The sequence below is a fragment of the Mustelus asterias genome, chromosome 15 (assembly GCF_964213995.1).
Source record: "Mustelus asterias chromosome 15, sMusAst1.hap1.1, whole genome shotgun sequence".
Classification (NCBI taxonomy): Eukaryota; Metazoa; Chordata; class Chondrichthyes; order Carcharhiniformes; family Triakidae; genus Mustelus; species Mustelus asterias.
Window position 1 is genome coordinate 70,636,375 of NC_135815.1, and position 20,377 is coordinate 70,656,751.

Here is a 20,377-nt window from a genome sequence, read left to right on the forward strand (position 1 = left end):
AAAACCCATTTAATATCTCCCCCATTTCTTTTGGTTCCATACATAGCCGACCACTCTGATCTTCAAGAGGACCAATTTTATCCTTTACTACCCTTTTGCTCTTAATATACCTGTAGAAGCTCTTAGGATTATCCTTCACCTTGTCTGCCAAAGCAACCTCATGTCTTCTTTTAGCCCTCCTGATTTCTTTCTTAAGTAGTTTCTTGCATTTTTTATACTCCTCAAGCATCTTATTTGCTCCCTGTTGCCTATACATGTCATACATCTCTCTCTTCTTCTTTATCAGAGTTCCAATATCCCTCGAGAACCAAGGTTCCTTATTCTTATTCAGTTTGCCTTTAATCCTGACAGGAACATACAAGCTCTGCGCACTCAAAATTTCTCCTTTGAAGGCCTCCCACTTACCATTCACATCCTTGCCAAAGAACAGCCTGTCCCAATCCACGCTTTTTAGATCCTTTCTCATTTCTTCAAATTTGGCCTTTTTCCAGTTTAGAACCTCAACCCGAGGACCAGATCTATCTTTATCCATGATCAAGTTGAAACTAATGGGGTTATGATCACTGGAACCAAAGTGTTCCCCTACACACACTTCCGTCACTTCTCCTAACTCGTTTCCTAATAGGAGATCTAATATTGCATCCTGTCTAGTTGGTACCTCTATATACTGATGTAGAAAATTCTCCTGAACACATTTTACAAACTCTAACCCGTCTAAACCTTTAACAGTATGGGAGTCCCAATCTATATGTGGAAAATTAAAATCCCCTACTATCACAACTTTGTGTTTCTTGCAGTTGTCTGCTATCTCTCTGCAGATTTGCTCCTCCAATTCTCGCTGACTATTGGGTGGTCTATAATACAACCCCATTAATGTGGTCATACCTTTCCTGTTTCTCAGCTCCACCCATATGGCCTCGGTAGACAAGCCCTCTAATCTGTCCTGCCTGAGCACTGCTGTAACATTTTCCCTGACTAGCAATGCCATCCCCCCACCCTTCATCCCTCTGCCTCTATCACGTCTGAAACATCGGAACCCTGGAACATTGAGCTGCCAGTCCTGCCCCTCCTGTAGCCAAGTTTCACTAATGGCTATAATTCCATGTGTCAATCCACGCCCTCAGCTCGTCTGCCTTCCCCACAATACTCCTGGCATTGAAATAGACACACCTCAGAAGATTATTACCACCACACACAACCCTTCTATTTGTGATTTTGCGTGAACTATTAACATCATTTATTTTCACCCCCGCTCCACTATCTGCTCTGGCACTCTGGTTCCCATCCCCCTGCAAATCTAGTTTAAACCCTCCCCAATAACACTAGCAAACCTCCCGGCAAGTATATTGGTCCCCTTGTAGTTCAGGTGTAACCCGTCTCTCTTGTACAGGTCCCACCTGCCCCAGAAGAGGTCCAAATGATCTAGAAATCTGAAACCCTGCCCCCTACACCAGTTCCTCAACCACGTGTTCATCCGCCCGAGCATCCTACTCTTACCCTCACTGGCACGTGGCACAGGTAGCAATCCTGAGATTACTACCCTCGGGGTTCTGCTTTTTAACTTCCTACCAAGCTCTCTATACTCAGACTTCAGGACCTCCTCACTCTTCCTTCCTACGTCATTGGTACCGATGTGTACCATGACATCTGGCTGATCACCCTCCCACTTCAGAATGCTGTGCACGTGATCAGAGACATCCCTGACCCTGGCACCCGGGAGGCAACAAACCATCCGGGAGTCTCTGTCATGACCACAGAACCTCCTGTCTGTACCTCTGACTATCGAGTCCCGATCACTACCGCTCTCCTCTTCTTCCACCCTCCCTTCTGCGCTGCAGAACCAGACTCAGTGCCAGAGATCCGGCTGCCGCAGCTTGCCCCAGGTAAGGCATCCCCCACAACAGTATCCAAATCGGTATACCTGTTGTGGAGGGGAATGGCCACAGGGGAACCCTGCTCTGCCTGCCCTTTCCCTTTCCCTCGCTTGACGGTAACCCAATTACCTGTGCTCTGTGCCTTTGGCGTAACTGCCTCCCTGAAGCTACTACCTATAATCTCCTCATTCTCCCGAATGATTCGGACATCATCCAGCTCCTGCTCCAGTTCCCTGATGTGGACTGTTAGGAGCTGCAGCTGGATGCACCTTCTGCAGGTGTCGTTGTCAGGGATACCGGAGGTCTCCCTGACTTCCCACATCATGCAAGAGAAGCATTCCAACATCCTGCCTGGCATTCTTTCTACTCTGAAGAAACAACAACAACTTACCGGGACCTACCCTCGCCTCTGCCTGTTCACGCCGAAGCCTGTTTGAGCCAAAGCCGTCCCACTCTGCTCCCTCTCACCCGCCGCCCACTCTCAACGCTGCCCGCTGGATAGAGCGGCCAGCTTTTTAAACCTTCCGCGCACTACTGGCTGACGTCAGAAAAAAAAAACTTCCCAGGTCTCACTGGGGCCGACTTCCGGTTTTAGACTTCCGTCTGCCTTACAAAAACTCCAAAAAAAGAAAGAAAAAAATTAAGTTATAAATCCCTCTTTCCTACTAGCTTTCCTCACTTGAATCACCTCTCTCGCTGCTCCTCTGGTACAATGAGAACTTGCTATTACACGGATTTTAAATGTTTAATTTTCCTCAAAGGATAACAGGTGGAATTTTATGGCCCCTCCCACCAGCTGGATTTTTCAGTCCCGTCGAAGTTTGAATGGCTGGCTGCACTTTACAGCCCCGTCCCCACCGTGACAGGGCCGTGAAACTCTGCCTGATATTCCGGAGTTGTATAGAGCTATCGGGTGCCACACACGCACAGCCACACGTGCACACAGCATGTTTCCCGGCAGTGACGGCTGGCAGAATCTTCCAGTTCCGTCAGATACCGACAACATTTTTTTGTGGTTGGCCCGTCTGACATCCAGGAAACTCACAGTAGGGGGTCACCTTTGGCGAGACTAGAAGACTCCACTGCCAGGAATGGCCAGAAAATCCCACCTGTTGTATTCTCTTTGTGACAGTTGCAGCTACATTTTTAGAATAGTTAGGCTATTCTCTTGGTCTTATATTGGCACCAATCCTATCACTGCACTTGCAGAATTATAACTATCACACAGCACACTGAATATAAAGTAAAAATAAGGTTTCTGTTTGGTTTGATTGTAGGTTAGTAACATCATTCCTTTTGTCATTGATGTGTATGAAGAGTATGCTTTTACAATAATAGATGCTGATGGAGCATACCCTTTCTATCTGCTTTAGGATCTGCATGTAACCAATGTCATCCCAGAACAGCCAACAGAGCAAGTTGTGGAGTTCAGTGTTAAACTCACCAATCAAAATTACAGCACAGAATTGAGTGACCCAAATTCGCTGGAGTATCAGGAACTTACCCAGAAGTTTGAGATTCAGGCAAGTATACATGATGTAAAGTAAACCGCATGCTTTCCCATACAGCAGCAATTAAAAATTCCAGTTCAGCAGCATTCATCAGGCAAAACACATCTTATCCAAATTTCTAATCAGAAGCATTTGTCCCTATCTTACAGTGTCTACCTCTTGCCTCCCACTTTCAAATTAAGCGAAGGGAGATTACATATATTATATATAATATATGATATATAGAATATATGAACGAAGCCTCGTCCATCACGCAAACCTGCCTCACACCCATTGACTCTGTCTACACTTCCCGCTGCCTTGGAAAAGCAGCCAGCATAATCAAGGACCCCATTCACCCCGGACATACTTTCTTTCACCTTCTTCTGTCAGGAAAAATATACAAGAGGTCACGAACCAACCGACTCAAGAACAGCTTCTTCCCTGCAGCCATCAGACTTTTGAATGGACTTACCTTGCATTAAGTTGATCTTTCTCTACACCCTAGCTTTGACTGTAACAGTACATTCTGCACTCTTGTTTCCTTCTCTATGAATGGTATGCTTTGTATAGCGCGCAAGAAACAATACTTTTCATTGTACACTAATACATGTGACAATAATAAATCAAATCAAATATATTAAAATCCAGTTATATATTATTACATATATTGGCAGAACATTTAGCCCAAATGTTCAGTACCAACTTTCCACACAAATCTCCTCAACCTTACTTCATCTCATCCTCTCACCATATCCTTTCATTTCTTTCTCCTTCCTGTATTTATCTCGTTCCCTCTGTTGTGATACTTGGCCAGATCCTGGGATGTGGCGAGAGGTCTAGTCAGGGACTACCTTATTCTAAAATATTTAAAAGTTGAGATTACTGACACCTGCTTTTGAAATAAAACCACAAAATATCACGGATTTTGAATGAATACAATAAGCTTTACAATGAAAAGTTAGCAAAGTACCTTACATTCTAACATTCAGAATTACCATGAGGGACGCATGAATGAACAAACAAACTGTGGTCGAACACCCCACAGTGCACATCAAATGGTAGATGTGGTCAAGACAGATCCCACGGATTTAACAAAGAAAAGTACAGCAATGGGACAGGCCCTTCGGCCCTCCAAGCCCGTGCCGATCATGATGCCCTTACTGAACTAAAAAAACCTTCTGCCCTTACTCCAACAGTATCCCTCTACTCCCTCCCTATTCATGCACCAATCCAGATGCTTCTTAAATGTTGCTAATGTGCCTGCTTCCACCAATCCTCTGGCAGTGCGTTCCAGGCACCCACCACTCTCTGCATGAAAAACTTCCCCTGCACATCTCCCTTAAACTTTCCCTCTCTCACCTTGAATCTGAGCCTCCTTGTAACCGACACCTCCACTCTGGGAAAAGCCTCTGACTATCCATCCTATCTATGTCTCTCATAATGCCCCTCATAATTTCTCAGCAACCCACGCAGATGACACTGTGGGTCACCAAATCTCATTAAAAATCTGTTTCCAATTTTGCAGTGTCAAAGATCTAGCTTTGGAACTCGCTCAAAGCCACACTGCCTCAGACTGTTTTAATGACTGCTTCGTTCCAGGGTTTGCGCCTCAGGACTTCCCCTGAGCCCTGACTCCCTGGAGACTGCGCACCACAATACCTCTGCTGCCTGGAACCTTTTCTGCCTGCTTCTGAACACACCCAGTCACATAGGAGTTCTTAAGCCCCAACTCTTAGCTGCATCGAGCTACCAAAAGCAAATGGCTCCTGGGGTTTCATCAGAGCCCCAACTGCATGGAGTTATCAGGTGGCTCCCAGGGAAGGCTGCATGGAACTAGCCACCTTCTTCCTCACCTGCTTCTGATTAACTGATTGACTAAAAATTGACAGACCCTTAAAATGCTGGTCACTCACCCTGAACTGACCTTGGAAACCTACCAACACATTCACAATGGGTTCCACCCTTGTTACTAGTCAGGAATCATTGTAACAGCATCGAAACATGCTGTACCTCCTAACACCTCTTAAACTCATTGATGCCATTCACCTCAACTGCGTGGTAGAAAGTTCCCACCACTCTCTGAGTAAAGACACCTCTTCAAATGAAGAGCGTTTTCCGCACTCACAATAAGAAAATACAGAAGTCAGAAAGCTTGTAGGGTAGCACACACCTGTTGGGCAAGATATATTGTTTCTGTGCTGTAAATGCTGTGTCACAATGTAATGTTGTGCTTTGAGAATTTGGGGCCAGAGTTTCAACATGTTTTAATTATGGTAGTTTGCCTCTCCTGGAATGAGGCACAACGCTATCTTTACAATGAACCTTCCATCCCAGTGCTATCAAATTTCTCTGAACTATACCTAGGTCAATACTTATGATTTTATATGACATATTCTTCAACATGATTACAAGTTACCTCAGCATCTTGAACTGGGTGCCAGCTTCGATTCCCGGCTTGGGTCCCTGCCTTTATTTATTCTTATTTATTAGTGTCACAAGTAGGCTTGCACTAACACTGCAATAAAGTTACTGTGAAAATCCCCTAGTCACCACTCTCCAGCGCCTGTTTGGGTACACTGAGGGAGAATTTAGCATGACCAATGCACCTAACCAGACTGCGGGAGGAAACCGGAGCATCCGGAGGAAACCTACGAAGACACGAGGAGAATGTGCAGACTCCGCACAGACAGTGACCCAAGCTGCGAATCGAACCCGGGACCCTGACATTGTGAAACAGCAGTGTTAATCACTGTGCTACCGTGGCACCCCTGTCTGTGTGGAGTCTGCACACTCTTCCTGTGTCTGTGCGGTTTCCTCTGGGTGCTCCGGTTTCCTCCCACAGTCCGAAAGATGTGCTGGTTAGGTGCATTAGCCATGCTAAATTCTCCCTCAGCGTACCTGAACAGGCGCTGGAGTGTGGCGACTAGGGGATTTTCACAGCAACTTCATTGCAGTGTTAATGTAAGCATAGCTGTGACACTAATAAATAAAACACAAGTTGCAGAATATTGCTAAATAGCATAGCGAGCGTCACTAATGAGCATGCTTTGTTGTCCCATATGATCTGACTTTATGATCCAATGTCTATTTTCTTTCCAGATGCAGAACCTTTTTGAAATTCTCCCAGGATTCAAAGAAATTCAGGTATTGGGTTTCAGGTGGGTAAACAAAAGAATGAATCATTGTGCACAGCTGTAGCCGTTGACGTGTGTAGGATCAATGACAGCTACTTGTCACACACCTTTAGCGTAGAATCTTACTAAATGTCATTGTGCTCCAAAATGAACACATTAGAAATACCTGATATATCACACAGTCTCTGCACCGTCCTGTCAGTAGTCAGAATGAGATGAGTTCAAATAATCTCAATGAGGGATCCAATAAACATGACCAGTCATACCTAACTGTGGCCACATTTGATATTATTGTCCTACAGAACTGGAGTCAGGATGATTCCAATTTCATCTCACTTCCAATTTGCAGACCATCAATAATTATAGATTTCTTCTAACCTACGACGGGTCTTTAACGTGAAGTATGTCATCATCTGGAGCTCAGTTGAACTGCATATAGGAAGCACTCTATTTCCCTCCTCAAATTGATTATTTTACACAATTCTTCTTCCAACATCCCCAACATGTTGAAATCAAAACAGATTACAGTCTCCTGTTAACTCATTTTTTGAAAGGCTCTCAGCAGATAATGTACTTTGCCGGTACGGGGATAGGACCTGGGTGGGATTGTTGTCGCTGCAGGCTCAATGTGCCAAATGGCCTCCTTCTGCACTGCAGAGATTCTATTCTGAAAATAAAACCCAGTTCCACATGTTGGCTCAATCTCTCAATGTTCTAGCCATATTAGGTTTCACAGACTGTAAATTAAACAAAACAATTTTTTTTCTGTAATAAGGTACTAACCAAACATCTCATCATAAATTATTTTCCTTTCAGTGCGGACAGTCAGGTGATTCGCTTTGCTGCCATCTTTGATAAGCAGGCTGCCACACTGAATGATATTCGTAACGACGTGCTAAACATCGGCACCAATAAAGTCGAGAATGGAGAAATGTTTTTTGAACCACAAGAAGAGATTCTGGCGAAACCAGTGGCCACCATAACAGTAAGCAGGTTTCAGGATATGGTTGCCATGGCACTACTCAATGATACTTCTTTCTCAATGGATCCAAGCTCACTGCAGTTTGCTCAAGGTAATGTAATTTAAATAGGTAACCATGCTTGGCTGACTTCATCTCAATTATCCTAATCAAGGTCAATTTTCTGAAGCTTTGTGTAGTTATAGGAAGCATACTAGAGTTTGCTGGGGCTTGTCCACAAGTGGAGATTTAGCCATATGCTAACTTCCTCACTTGTCTCAGTTGGTGACACTATCAGTCAGAGGTCCAAGTCTTACTACAGATTTAAGCATAGATTCTAGGCTAGATGCATGTAAGACACAAGTATGCAAGATGACATTTCACTCATTCTGCACAGTTCTGCATTATTGGATAGTACCATCTTTCAGATTAGCATTATAATGAGCATGAAGTCCCAGAATACAAGGCAATACAAGGCAAGTCATCTAAACGTTAGCACCCAGCAGCCCTTGTGACTGCCTCCGCACTGTTTCCAGGGGGGCCCAACTCCAATTAGCCCCAACTGCCTCAGAATGAAAATTCATGGCTGGGATTCTCCCAAAGAAGTTCGAAATGCCAAATTTGCGTAAAAACTGGAGTAAATCCTGCTGGATTTTCTAGCAGGATTTCAAAATGAATCTCCCACACTCTGTGCATCACAGATTGCCTCAGCTTGATCGCTGGCCAGCACAGGAACCCTTCATCGCTGCCTCTCTGATCCCCCAATTGCTGGCCTTGTGGACGTCTCCAGGCTAGCTCCAACATCTCCCCCACCGCAATCCTAACACACACCCCCAGCCCAGTAGCCCCTACTCATCGGCAGGCTGAACCCCCCCCCCCCCCCCCCCCCCCCGCCCCCGCCTTGCAGTCCTGACTCCGATCAGCCCTTCCCTCCCTCTGTCACCAATCCCAAATGCAGAGTGGTAATGGGGCCACCCACCCCCACCAATCTTCCCCCCCCCACCCCCACAAGCCCTGTCCCCTCTGGTCCTACCCCCTGTGCATTACCACTTAGCCCCTTGGGCATTGCCAGGGTACCAGGCTGGCACTGCCAAGCTGGCAATGCCCAAGGGACAACCCCTTACCCCTGTCTTCCTGGGGGCCTCCATGGCCTCCCTTCGCTCAAGTGAGGTTGGGCCATGGCTCCCCGATAGTGGGGGGGAGAGAATAGCGGGCCCGGAGACTTCAGTCCTGGGCCCGCTAATGATATGCAAATACAGATTTAAATATTTCAATCAGCTCTGCACTAATTTCTGGGACAGAGCTGAACAACACCGGAAATCCGGCGGCTGCTAGAGCAGTGCAGCAGGCTGAAAGAATTGCCCCCCATACATTCAGGGAAGTTTCTCCGAGAAAGCTTTGGAAAATTCTGCGCACCCAATATGCGACCAAAGGTTTTGCCCCTAGACCTCTTACCTTGTGTTCCTCATGTGGTAACAACAAAGGTAGACTAACTGCTCACACCACTTCTCTTCCTGGCTTGTATTTCAGAGTGAAGTTGTAGCTCTGAAACCTCAAGAATAACCTCTTCAGTCTTGCTGCTGATCTGCACAGATTTCTCTTGTACGTCTTGCCGAGTGGATGCTGATCATTCTTCAATGTACACTTCCTCCCATAGAAATATGTATGGAACTCACATCCATAATGACTGCCAAAAGCTATCAGTGTTTCTTCTTGTACCAAAGTTGCTCCCAGGTCGTTTTTAGAAGCATCTACTTGCAGAGTGACAGCTTTCTCTCTGTTGTAATATGACACACCTTGCATTCTGCTTCTTTGTTGAAACCCCTCTCTTGCGACTCTGGCTGCTGGTTCTCAACATCTTCTCACATCAGCTCTGGGAGCTTTGCTGTCTGCTCTGATATGTAAGGTATAAAAGAGCTCACTTAGTGCATCAAACCAAGGAAACTTCTCAACTCTTTCTTGTCTCGTAGAGCTTCCATCCCAGGGATAGCTGTGACTTTTTTTCTGAACTTGGCTTGATTTTGCCAGGAGTGTATAACAATCTAAAGAACTGTAAGTCTGTCATCTTCACAATGAAATTTGTCAGCATTTAGCCGGATCCCAGCTTTCCTGGTTCTCTACGTAGCTTCATGTATCACAGAATCACAGAATCACAGAAACCCTACAGTGGAGAGGAGGCCATTCGGCCCATCGAGTCTGCACCGACCACAATCCCACCCAGGACCTACCCCCACATATTTTTACCCGCTAATCCCTCTAACCTACGCATCTCAGGACTCTAAGGGGCAATTTTTAACCTGGCCAATCAACCTAACCCGCACATCTTTGGACTGTGGGAGGAAACCGGAACACCCGGAGGAAACCCACGCAGACACGAGGAGAATGTGCAAACTCCACACAGACAGTGACCCGAGCCGGGAATCGAACCCAGGACCCTAGAGCTGTGAAGCAGCAGTGCTAACCACTGTGCTACCATGCCGCCCTGGTAGCTGGTAGTCATGACCTTTTCCATCTCCTCCGTAGATCTCCACTTTGAGGTAGGAATCTGTACCAGCCTAAAGATGTCAACAATGACAATTTGTCGTAAAGCTTCACATTACAGTAACCATTCCTGGCAACACGTTTGATGAAAAGCTTTTCCTCTGTCAGTGGTGACAGGATTAATCCCACTGTTGACAGGATAATCCCACTGTTGAAGGATTTATCCCACTTTTGACAGGATTTATCCCAGTGTTGGAATAGAATAGTGATCCCTCTTTATTGCTTGGTTAAGACCTTTGGGATCCAGATCAATCTGTTACCGTCCATTTCGTTTCTCTCTCTCAGTCTGTATGCTCTGTGTTTCTGGCAATCACCATCATTTGAAGATCTCTTTCAAGCTTTCCTTTTCCTTCTTTTGGTACTTTATGTGGGGAATAAATAATTGATTTCTTCATTGAATCGATAATGAAGCGATGCTCAAAATCTTCAAAGCATCTAACTGTCCTCAACAAAACACTCTCTGGATATATCCGTGCCAAATCTTTATTGCTTCTGATAAGAGGGCACTTTTCAATGAGTGTTGTACTTTCAACCTTGAGTGACATCTTTCATTTCTTAGCTTCCTGAGAAAAATTCTTTGCAACTGTTCAACCCAGGATGGTATCTGCTTCAGTGAAGTGTGTCACTCTGATTTGTTCCCTCTTCGTAGTACTGGGTTGTGTAATGTAGAAAACACAGCAGCCAATTTGGACGCAGCAAGATCCCACAAATAAGAATGTGATCATGAACAGACCATTACTTTTTTTTTACTGAAGTGGTTGCCAGAGACGGAGTACAGGAAAGAGATAGTGAACTGGTGCAATGACAATAATCTCTGCAGCAATGTCAACGAAGGAGATAGTCATCGTCTTCAGGAAGTGTAGTGGAAGACACGCCCCTGTCTGCACCAACGGGGATGATGTAGAAATGGTCGGGAGCTTCAAGTTTTTAGATGTCCAGATCACCAACAACCTGCCCTGGTCCCTCCACGCTGATGCTATAGTTAAGAAAGCCCACCAACACCTCAACGTTTTCAGTCGGCAAAGGAAATTTGGCATGGCTGCTATGACTCTCTCCAACGTTTACAGATGCACCATAGAAAAAATCCTTTCTAGTTGAATAACGGCTTGGTACGGTTGCTGCTCTATCCAAGACCGCACAAAACTACAAAGGGTTGTGAATGTAGCCCAGTCCATCACGCAAACCAGCCTCCCAGTCATTGACTCTGTCTACACTTCCCGCTGCCTCAGCAAAGCAGCCAGCATAATCAACGCTCCCACGCACCCCGGACATATTCTCTTCCACCTTCTTCCATCGGGAAAAAGATACAAAAACCTGAGGTTACGTATCAACCAACTCAAGAACAGCTTCTTCCCTGCTGCCATCAGGCTTTTGAATGGACCTACCTCATATTAAGTTGATCCTAATCTACATCCTAGCTATGACTTGTAACACTACATTCTGCACTTTCTCCTTTCCTTTCCTATGAACAGTATGCTTTGTCTGTATAGAACATAGAACATAGAACATTACAGCGCAGAACAGGCCCTTCGGCCCACGATGTTGCACCGACCAGTTAAAAAAAAAAACTGTGACCCTCCAACCTAAACCAATTTCTTTTCGTCCATGAACCTATCTACGGATCTCTTAAACGCCCCCAAACTAGGCGCATTTACAACTGATGCTGGCAGGGCATTCCAATCCCTCACCACCCTCTGGGTAAAGAACCTACCCCTGACATCGGTTCTATAACTACCCCCCCTCAATTTAAAGCCATGCCCCCTCGTGCTGGATTTCTCCATCAGAGGAAAAAGGCTATCACTATCCACCCTATCTAAACCTCTAATCATCTTATATGTTTCAATAAGATCCCCTCTTAGCCGCCGCCTTTCCAGCGAAAACAATCCCAAATCCCTCAGCCTCTCCTCATAGGATCTCCCCTCCATACCAGGCAACATCCTGGTAAACCTCCTCTGCACCCTCTCCAAAGCCTCCACATCCTTCCTGTAATGTGGGGACCAGACACATATAGTGCGCAAGAAACAATACTATTCACTGTATACTAATACATGGGACAATAATAAATCAAATCAAATTTTAAAAAAACACAGGATACTGGGAAGCGTAGAGGGACCTTGGAATCCATGTCCATTAGTCCCTAAAGGTAGCAGGACACATAGATAAGGTTTAAGAAGGCATATTGGATGCTCTCCTTTATTAACCAAGGCATAGAATAAAAGAGTGGGGTGGTTATGCTAAGACTGTATGAAGCTCGAGATGACCCCTGGTGGAGTACTGCTTTACAATCCTGGTCACCACTGCAGGAAAGATGTGCTCTGACAAAAGAGGGCACAGAGAACGTTATCAAGAATGGAGAATTTTAGTCAGAAGGAACGATTGGGCATGCTGGGCTTGTTTTGTTTTGTGACAGTGAGGCTTCAGGGAGATTTAATTGAGGTGTATAAAATTATGAGGGGCCTGGATAGATAGGAAAGAGGTTTTTTTTTTAAAATACTTTTCCAATTCAATCAAATCAAATCCAATTCAGAGTCTCAACAAGTTGAGACATTTCAGATCCAGGCTGACAAGACAGGACAGGAGACCAAAACCACCCTGTCCTTGGCCTGATCTACATGAGTCAAGCTGATTGGAGAAGGGGGAGGATCCTCCTCCAAGACTTGAGCTCATTTGCATCTTAGCCAAAAGGCCGAGATGCCGCTTTTAAAAATTGCTTCATATGAAACATATGAAGCCTCAGCGTAACCCAATGACCTCAACCAAGTGCAGGCGATCCATACCACACTTGATCTTAGCCAAAAGGCCGAGAAAAGAGGTATTACCCATAGCAAAGAGGTCAATAATATGAGTTATAGTTTATTGTAATGGGCAAAATGATTAGAGGGGAGTTGGGGAGAAATCCTTTTACTGTGAGCATGGTAGGAGCCTGGAATTCACTGCTTGAAAGGGTGATGCAGATAGAAATCCTCACCGCATTGGAAAAAAAACTTGATTGTGAACAGCAACATAGTGTTACAGACCGACGGCATGGGGGGGAGGAGTCTTACCAAAAAATGGCAGAGTGTTGTTTCTGGAGAGAAAACCTGTGTGTATCTCTGCAGAGAAACCAATCGGTTTTCTCTAAGATCGCATGACACTGCCAAAAAAAAATCAAGGGAGCATGTCTCACGCCGTGGTACAGGGCAGTGGGCCAAATCAACCAGACAAACCCAGCTGCACAAAGATCGGGACGCCAGCTTTAAAGGGCGCCCTGATCATAACCTGTATAACCCCCCACCCCCCTCCAGCCTATCACAAAGGTCTCCTTCTCACCCCAAGTCAGAATCAGCACTTCTCTATTGCACCCCCCTCTCCCTGCGATCATCAATGGAAACCCACCCCCAATGAGGTTCCCACTGAGGACTGTCCCCCTGGCACAGTTTGGCACCCCTTCGTCAGATGGAGTGGAAATGTGCTCTCAAACAGGGCACAGAGACACAAAATCAAGTTACAGAATACTGATTAGAATGCGAATCCCTACAACCAACCAGATCTTAAAGATACAGGGCTGGGTGGGATTAAAGTCGGTACAGACTCAATGGGCCGAATGGCCTCATTCTGTACTGTCGGGGTTCTATGATTTCGGAAAGGATGTCCCGAGGTATGGTACATTGGGGAAACCATACAGACGCTACGACAACGGATGAATGAACACCGCTCGACAATCACCAGGCAAGGCTGTTCTCTTCCTGTGGGGGAGCACTTCAGCAGTCACGGGCATTGAGCCTCTGATCTTCGGGTAAGCGTTCTCCAAGGTGGCCTTCACGACACACGACAGCGCAGAGTCGCTGAGCAGAAACTGATAGCCAAGTTCCGCACACATGAGGACGGCCTAAACCGGGATGTTGGATTTATGTCACATTATCAGTAACCCCCACAGCTTGCCTCCTGGACCTGCAGGCTGTCCTGTCTGGAGACAATACACATCTCTTTAACCTGTACTTAATGCTCCCTCCACCCACATTGTCTGTATCTTTAAGATCTGGTTGGCTGTAGGGATTCGCATTCTAATCAGTATTCTGTAACTTAATTTTGTGTCTCTGTGCCCTGTTTGAGAGCACATTTCCACTCCATCTGACGAAGGAGCAGCGCTCCGAAAGCTAATGGTATTTGCTACCAAATAAACCTGTTGGACTTTAACCTGGTGTTGTTAAAACTCTTACTGTGTTCACCCCAGTCCAACGCCGGCATCTCCACATCACATTTTGGTACTGCCAGGGTGACTTCTGGACCTTGAGGTCCTGCCGGCAACCTGTCAAATGGTGAAAGCAGATGCAGGCAATTGCCCTAAGAGCTGGAAAGTGGAATTCAACTGGATAACTCTTTCTGCTGGCACAGACATTATGGGCTGAATGGCATCCTTTTGTGCCATAAATGTTCCATATGTTTTCTTCTAAATCTGTCATGAGATCTTTATATCCACCTTGGAGGGTAGACAGGGCCTCAATTTAATGGTGGATCAGTTAAAAACTGCTTCTGTGACTGTGCATTGCTCCCACAGAGCTGTACTGTCAGTCTAGACCTGTGCTCAAATCTTCCGAATGGGGTTCGAAACCACAACCATCTGCTTCAGAACAGAGAGTGCTGCCAACTTAGCCGCTGCACACGCACTGACTGAACAACCTTCCCTTGTAAGGATTTGATCGGGAAACTCAAGACAATGCCCTCGTCCTCTATGCCTTCTGCAGTTGTGCTGTTTACATCATTTCAACAAAACCAATTCTTTGAGTTGTAATGATGGTGCTGCACAGTCATTACACCAGTGGGTTGGCCTCCATTACGAGCTGACCTCTCAAACATGGAGCTGTGACGTGAACTGAATCCCTCACACTTTGCCACAATCGCTGTCATTATCTCCCAGGCTCAAAATGCAAACGGCAATTGAAGCGCAGGTGCGAGTGAGTGATAACAGGCAGCTGGATCTTAGGAGAGCGATACAAGGTGGCATTACTGAACAACTGTCTCAAGTAAAATTATGCTGCACTCGATCATCACCAGAAGGAATAAGACTTAATTTTGTTTAAAAATGAAGAGTCCATTATGAACCTCGGTACTAAAAGGCAATTTCAAAATAGATGTTTCATGCTGATTTAATTTGATTAAAACAACATTCGGAAAGTTGTTCTTTTTGAAAGTGTTACCATGGTGATATGCTCAGTGGTATACTGCATCATCAGAATAGTTTGTTTATCTACTGTTTGCTCACGAAGAAGATTTAGTTATCTGCAGTCTGATACCATTTTTTTTTATATAGATAAAGTCATGTACCCCATGAGCAAACAAACAAAAGGATGAATTTTAATCTTCCAAAAGATGTGTGGAGTTTGCACGTTCTCCCTGCGTCTGCGTGAGTTTCCTCCAGGTGCTCCGGTTTCCTCCCACACTCCAAAGATGTGTGGGTTATGTGGATTGGCCATGGTAAAAAATTGCCCTTTAGTGTCAGGGGAATTAGTAGGGTGAATACATGGGGTTACTGGGACAGGGCCTGGGTGGGATTGTTGCCGATGCAAGTTTGATGGGCCGAATGTGAGGGAGTGCTGCTCGGGCTGCAGTGGAGAGTGACAGTTGGTGTCTCAGTGAGGGAGTGCTGCTCGGGCTGCAGTGGAGAGTGACAGTTGGTGTCTCAGTGAGGGAGTGCTGCTCGGGCTGCAGTGGAGTGTGACAGTTGGTGTCTCAGTGTGGGAGTGCTGCTCGGGCTGCAGTAGAGTGTGACAGTTGGTGTCTCACTGAGGGAGTGCTGCTCGGGCTGCAGTAGAGTGTGACAGTTGGTGTCTCACTGTGGGAGTGCTGCTCGGGCTGCAGTAGAGTAATTAATTTATTTAATTATTTTTCAGTTCAATTAGTGAAAAAAATCGGAGGTTTTTTTTTCTAAACAGGAAATAGGCCCAGCAGCAGCCTGGGAAGATTTTGGAGGGTTTAAAAGTAGGCCGCACCTTTGAGCGGGCAGCGTCGTTAGCGGGCAGTGGAGTGAGCAGGGGACAGAGTGAGAGCTAAAAGGGCTTTGGCTCACAGGGCTTCGGCGAGGAAGGTTGTTTGTTTGTTTTTCTTCGGTTACACCCCCTTTTTGTTTTATCCCCAAAACTAAAAAGGACATGGCTGGTATGAGTGGGAGGCCAGTATACTGCATTCGGTGTGGGATGTGGGAGTTCCTGGAGACAACTTGCCTCCCGGAAGTCCATATCTGTGCCAGATGTGTGGAACTGCATCTCCTGAAGGATCGTGTAAGGGAGCTGGAGCTGAGGCTCGATGAACTCAGTTTAGTTAGGGAAAATGAGAGAGTCATAGATAAAAGTTATAGTCAGGTAGTGACACCAGGGTCTCGGAAGGAAGACACGTGGGTCACGGTTAGGAGGGGTAATAGTCAGAAGGGTGATGTGCCAGAAAGCACCCCAGTGGCAGTCTCCCATAAGAGAAAGGGATGGGCAACAGATGGGAGAAGGGAAGGGAGTGAGCAGTCTGTGGAGGGATCCCCTGTGGTTGTCCCCCTCCACAATAGGTATATTGTTTTGGATTCTGTGGAGGGGGATGACCCTCCAGGGGTAAGCCACGAGGACCAGATCGCCTCCACGGGGACAGGCTCAGGGGTCCGGAAGGGAAAGAAGGGGTTTAGGAGAGCGATAGTTGTGGGGGACGCAATAGTTAGAGACACGGACAGGCGCTTCTGTGGGACTGAACGAGAATCCAGGATGGTAGTCTGCCTCCCTGGTGCCGGGGTACTGGATGTCTCCGAGAGGGTAGGAAGCATATTTAAAAAGGAAGGTAGTCAAACGGATGTGATTGTACACATTGGGGGAAATGATGTAGGTAGGAAGAGCAGGGGGGTCATACGAGAGAAATTCAGGGAGTTGGGTGCTAGGCTAAAAAGTAAGACCTCCAGTGTAGCAATCTCTGGACTGCTCCCGGTGCCTAGTGCAAGTGAGGCTCGGAACAGGGAGATTCTACAGTTGAACGCGTGGCTAAAGGACTGGTGCAAGAGGGAGGGTTTTAAATTCATAGATAACTGGGAAATCTTCAAGTCAGGATGGCAACTGTACAGAAAGGATGGGTTACACCTTAACTGGAAGGGAGCAAATATCCTGGCTGGGAGTTTTGCTCGAGTGTTTCGGCAGGATTTAAACTAGTGTGGCAGGGGGGTGGGGAACAAAACAGGAGGTCAGTAAATACTGAGGCTGGGGTCGAGCTGGGGGCCACTGGATTCTTTGCTTCTCATCATAACACAGCTCGTGTTAAAGTCAGTGCCTGTAACCTGTCACTGCGGGGTTACATATTCTGGCAGGGGTGTCAAAGACATTGATATCCGAGGATCAATTGCTGCCACTGGAGACCAACCTCATTGATCGGTCAGAGTGCTGCAACTTCTCAATGGGTCAAGTCACTCAATTCAGTTTGATGCATTGTGTGGAGCTATATACATGGTTGGTAGCTGTATTTTTTTTATTCATTCATGGGACATGGGCGTCACTGACTGGCCAGCATTTATTTGCCCATCCCTTATTCAGCAGGCAGTTGAGAGTCAATCATATTGCTATGGCTCAGGGGTCACACATAGGCCAGGCCAGGTAAGGACGGCAGATTTCCTTCCCTAAAGGACATTTGTGAACCGGGTGGGTTTTTCCGACGATCGGCAATGGTTTCATGGTCATCAGTCGACTCTTAATTCCAGATATTTTTTATTGCATTCAAATTCCACCACCTGTCGTGGCAGGATTCGAACCCAGGTCCCCAGAACATTAGCTGAGTTTCTGGATTAGTAGTCTAGCAATAATACCATTAGGCCGTCGCCTCCCCATTTGGGTGGGAAAACACCGTTTTGAATACGTAAGCACAATTTTCCGAGGTACATGTGCAATGTCCTTATACACCTTTAAAAGGAGCTCCATCCTGAACAGTCCAAAGATGTGCGGGTTAGGTTGATTGGCCAGGTTACAAAATTGCCCCTTAGAGTCCTGGGATGTGTAGGTTAGAGGGATTAGCGGGTAAAATATGTGGGGGTAGGGCCTGGGTGGGATTGTGGTCGGTGCAGACTCGATGGGCCGAATGGCCTCCTTCTGCACTGTAGGGATTCTATGATGAGCACTGTATGAAGTCAGTAAACCATCAGGGGCTGATCAGTCAACTCCGTGGTAACAAAGATACACATAAGAAGCCATCGGCCTATTAAATCTGGTCCCTGGTTTAAATATGCAAATTGTTGTTCATTTTTCCCAACTCAAATTGAAATCAAATTTTAAAAATCAGATGACAATATCTCTTTGAACGTGAGGAGAACAGAAAAGTCTTTATTGACTGTAAATCCACTCGCTTTGATGGGTGATGAATAACTGCTTCACAAAACATTGTGCATTGGAAATGGAACAATGTAAATTGGGAAAGTTTGTCGATGACGTTAAGCTAGGGAAGGGGAAGGGAAGAGCAGACTGAGGCAGTGCAGACATAAATCTATCATTCTCAAAATGTATCAAATAAAAACTAACAGTGGAGTGATATGTGGAATTCTGATGTAAGCTAATTCTGGTGTATAAAAGTTTAATTCAGAACACCGTTACTTCAAGATGAACTGCGGCTGTAGGAAGAGGGACACAAACTCAGACTGGGAAAGGGAAATCATAGAGCCATAGAATCCTACAGTGCAGAAGGAGGCCATTCGGCCCATTGCGTCTGCACCAACCACCATCCCACCCCGGCCTATCCCCATAACCCCATGCATTTACCCTAGCTAGTCCCCCTGCCACTAAGAGACAATTTAGCATGGGCCAATCCACCTTACCCGCACATTTTTGGACTTTGCACATTTTTCCAAAATGTCAGGGAATTCTTCACAAGGTGACTGTCATAAAGAATTGACACTGGGTAGGACAATGGAGGCAAAAGCCAATTGGAGGGAGAACTGTCTGCTTTCAATTAATGTCCTCTATTATCTATACTGTAGCTTTGTGAAATTTTCAAAGATAATTCTGATGTGCCATTTCTAATGTGCCCCTTATCAGATTTAATCAAAATTAGTCATGGCAGAGGAACTGTAAGAACTAGGAAGAAATGGAAGATTGACTAGTCTGCTATTCACTGGGCAAATAATTATTATGGCCCCAGGTGTAAGTCGCTTAGGTGGGAAAATGGAGTTTTAGGTAAAGACTGTGATTCCCTATTTAATGCTTGTGCGGAATTTGGATGTGGTTGCGGTGACGGAAACTTGGTTAAAAGAAGGACAGGACTGGCAGCTGAATATTCCGGGGTATCAGTGTTTTAGGCGAGACAGAGGAGGGGCTAAAAAAGGTGGGGGAGTAGCGATATTAGTTAAGGAGCATATTACCGCGGTGCAGAGGGTAGACAACTTAGAGGGGTCATGTACTGAGTCGCTGTGGGTGGAACTCAGAAACAGGAAGGGTGCAGTCACTATGCTGGGGGTGTACTACAGACCACCCAACAGCCCACGGGAAGTGGAGGAAAGGATATGTCAGGAGATTCTGGATAGGTGCAGAAAACATAGGGTTGTTGTAGTGGGGGACTTTAATTTCCCTGGCACAGACTGGAAAGTGCTTAGAGCTGGGGGACCGGACGGGGAGGAATTTGTAAAATGCGTACTGGAAGGTTCTTTGGAACAGTATGTAGATAGCCCGACTAGAGAGGGGGCTATACTGGACCTAGTTCTGGGAAATGAGCCCGGTCAGGTCGTCAAAGTTTCGGTAGGGGAACATGTGGCAAATAGTGACCACAACTCTGTTAACTTTAGGATAGTAATGGACAAGGATGAGTGCTGTCCTACGGGCAGGGTGCTAAATTGGGGGAAGGCTGACTATAGCCGGATTAGGCAGGAATTGGTGGATGTTGATTGGGAGAGGATGTTCGAGGGTAAGTCCGCGTCTGGCATGTGGGAGTCTTTTAAGGAACTATTGATAAGGCTGCAGGATAGGCAGGTGCCTGTAAAAAGGAAAGATAGGAAAGGTAGGATTCGAGAGCCGTGGATAACCAGGGAAATTGAGGATCTGATTAAAATGAAAAGGGAGGCGTACGTTAAGTCCAGGCAACTGAAAACAGATGGAGCTCTGGAGGAATACAGAGAGAGTAGGAAAGATCTCAAACGGGGAGTTAGAAGGGCAAAAAGAGGGCACGAGATGTTCTTGGCAGGCAGGATTAAGGAGAATCCTAAGGCATTCTATTCATACGTTAGGAACAAAAGAGTTGTCAGGGAGAAAATCGGACCTCTCAGGGACAAAGGAGGGGAATTATGCTTAGAACCCAAGGGAATAGGGGAGATCCTAAATGAATACTTTGCATCGGTATTCACGAAGGAGAGGGGCGTGTTAACCGGGAGTGTCTCGGAGGGAGGTGTTGACCCGTTA

The 20,377-nt window shown here is 46.0% G+C and overlaps 1 protein-coding gene across 1 annotated transcript in view; it reads left to right on the plus strand.

The window, feature by feature from the left end:
* LOC144504734 (interphotoreceptor matrix proteoglycan 1-like) overlaps positions 1 to 20,377 on the plus strand; it is a 287,982-nt gene that overhangs the window by 241,603 nt on the left and 26,002 nt on the right. The window contains exons 9-11 of the mRNA XM_078230478.1: positions 3,248 to 3,397; positions 6,467 to 6,525; positions 7,318 to 7,574. Coding sequence (XP_078086604.1) covers positions 3,248 to 3,397; positions 6,467 to 6,525; positions 7,318 to 7,574 — 466 coding nt within the window. The remainder of the gene's footprint in view (positions 1 to 3,247; positions 3,398 to 6,466; positions 6,526 to 7,317; positions 7,575 to 20,377) is intronic.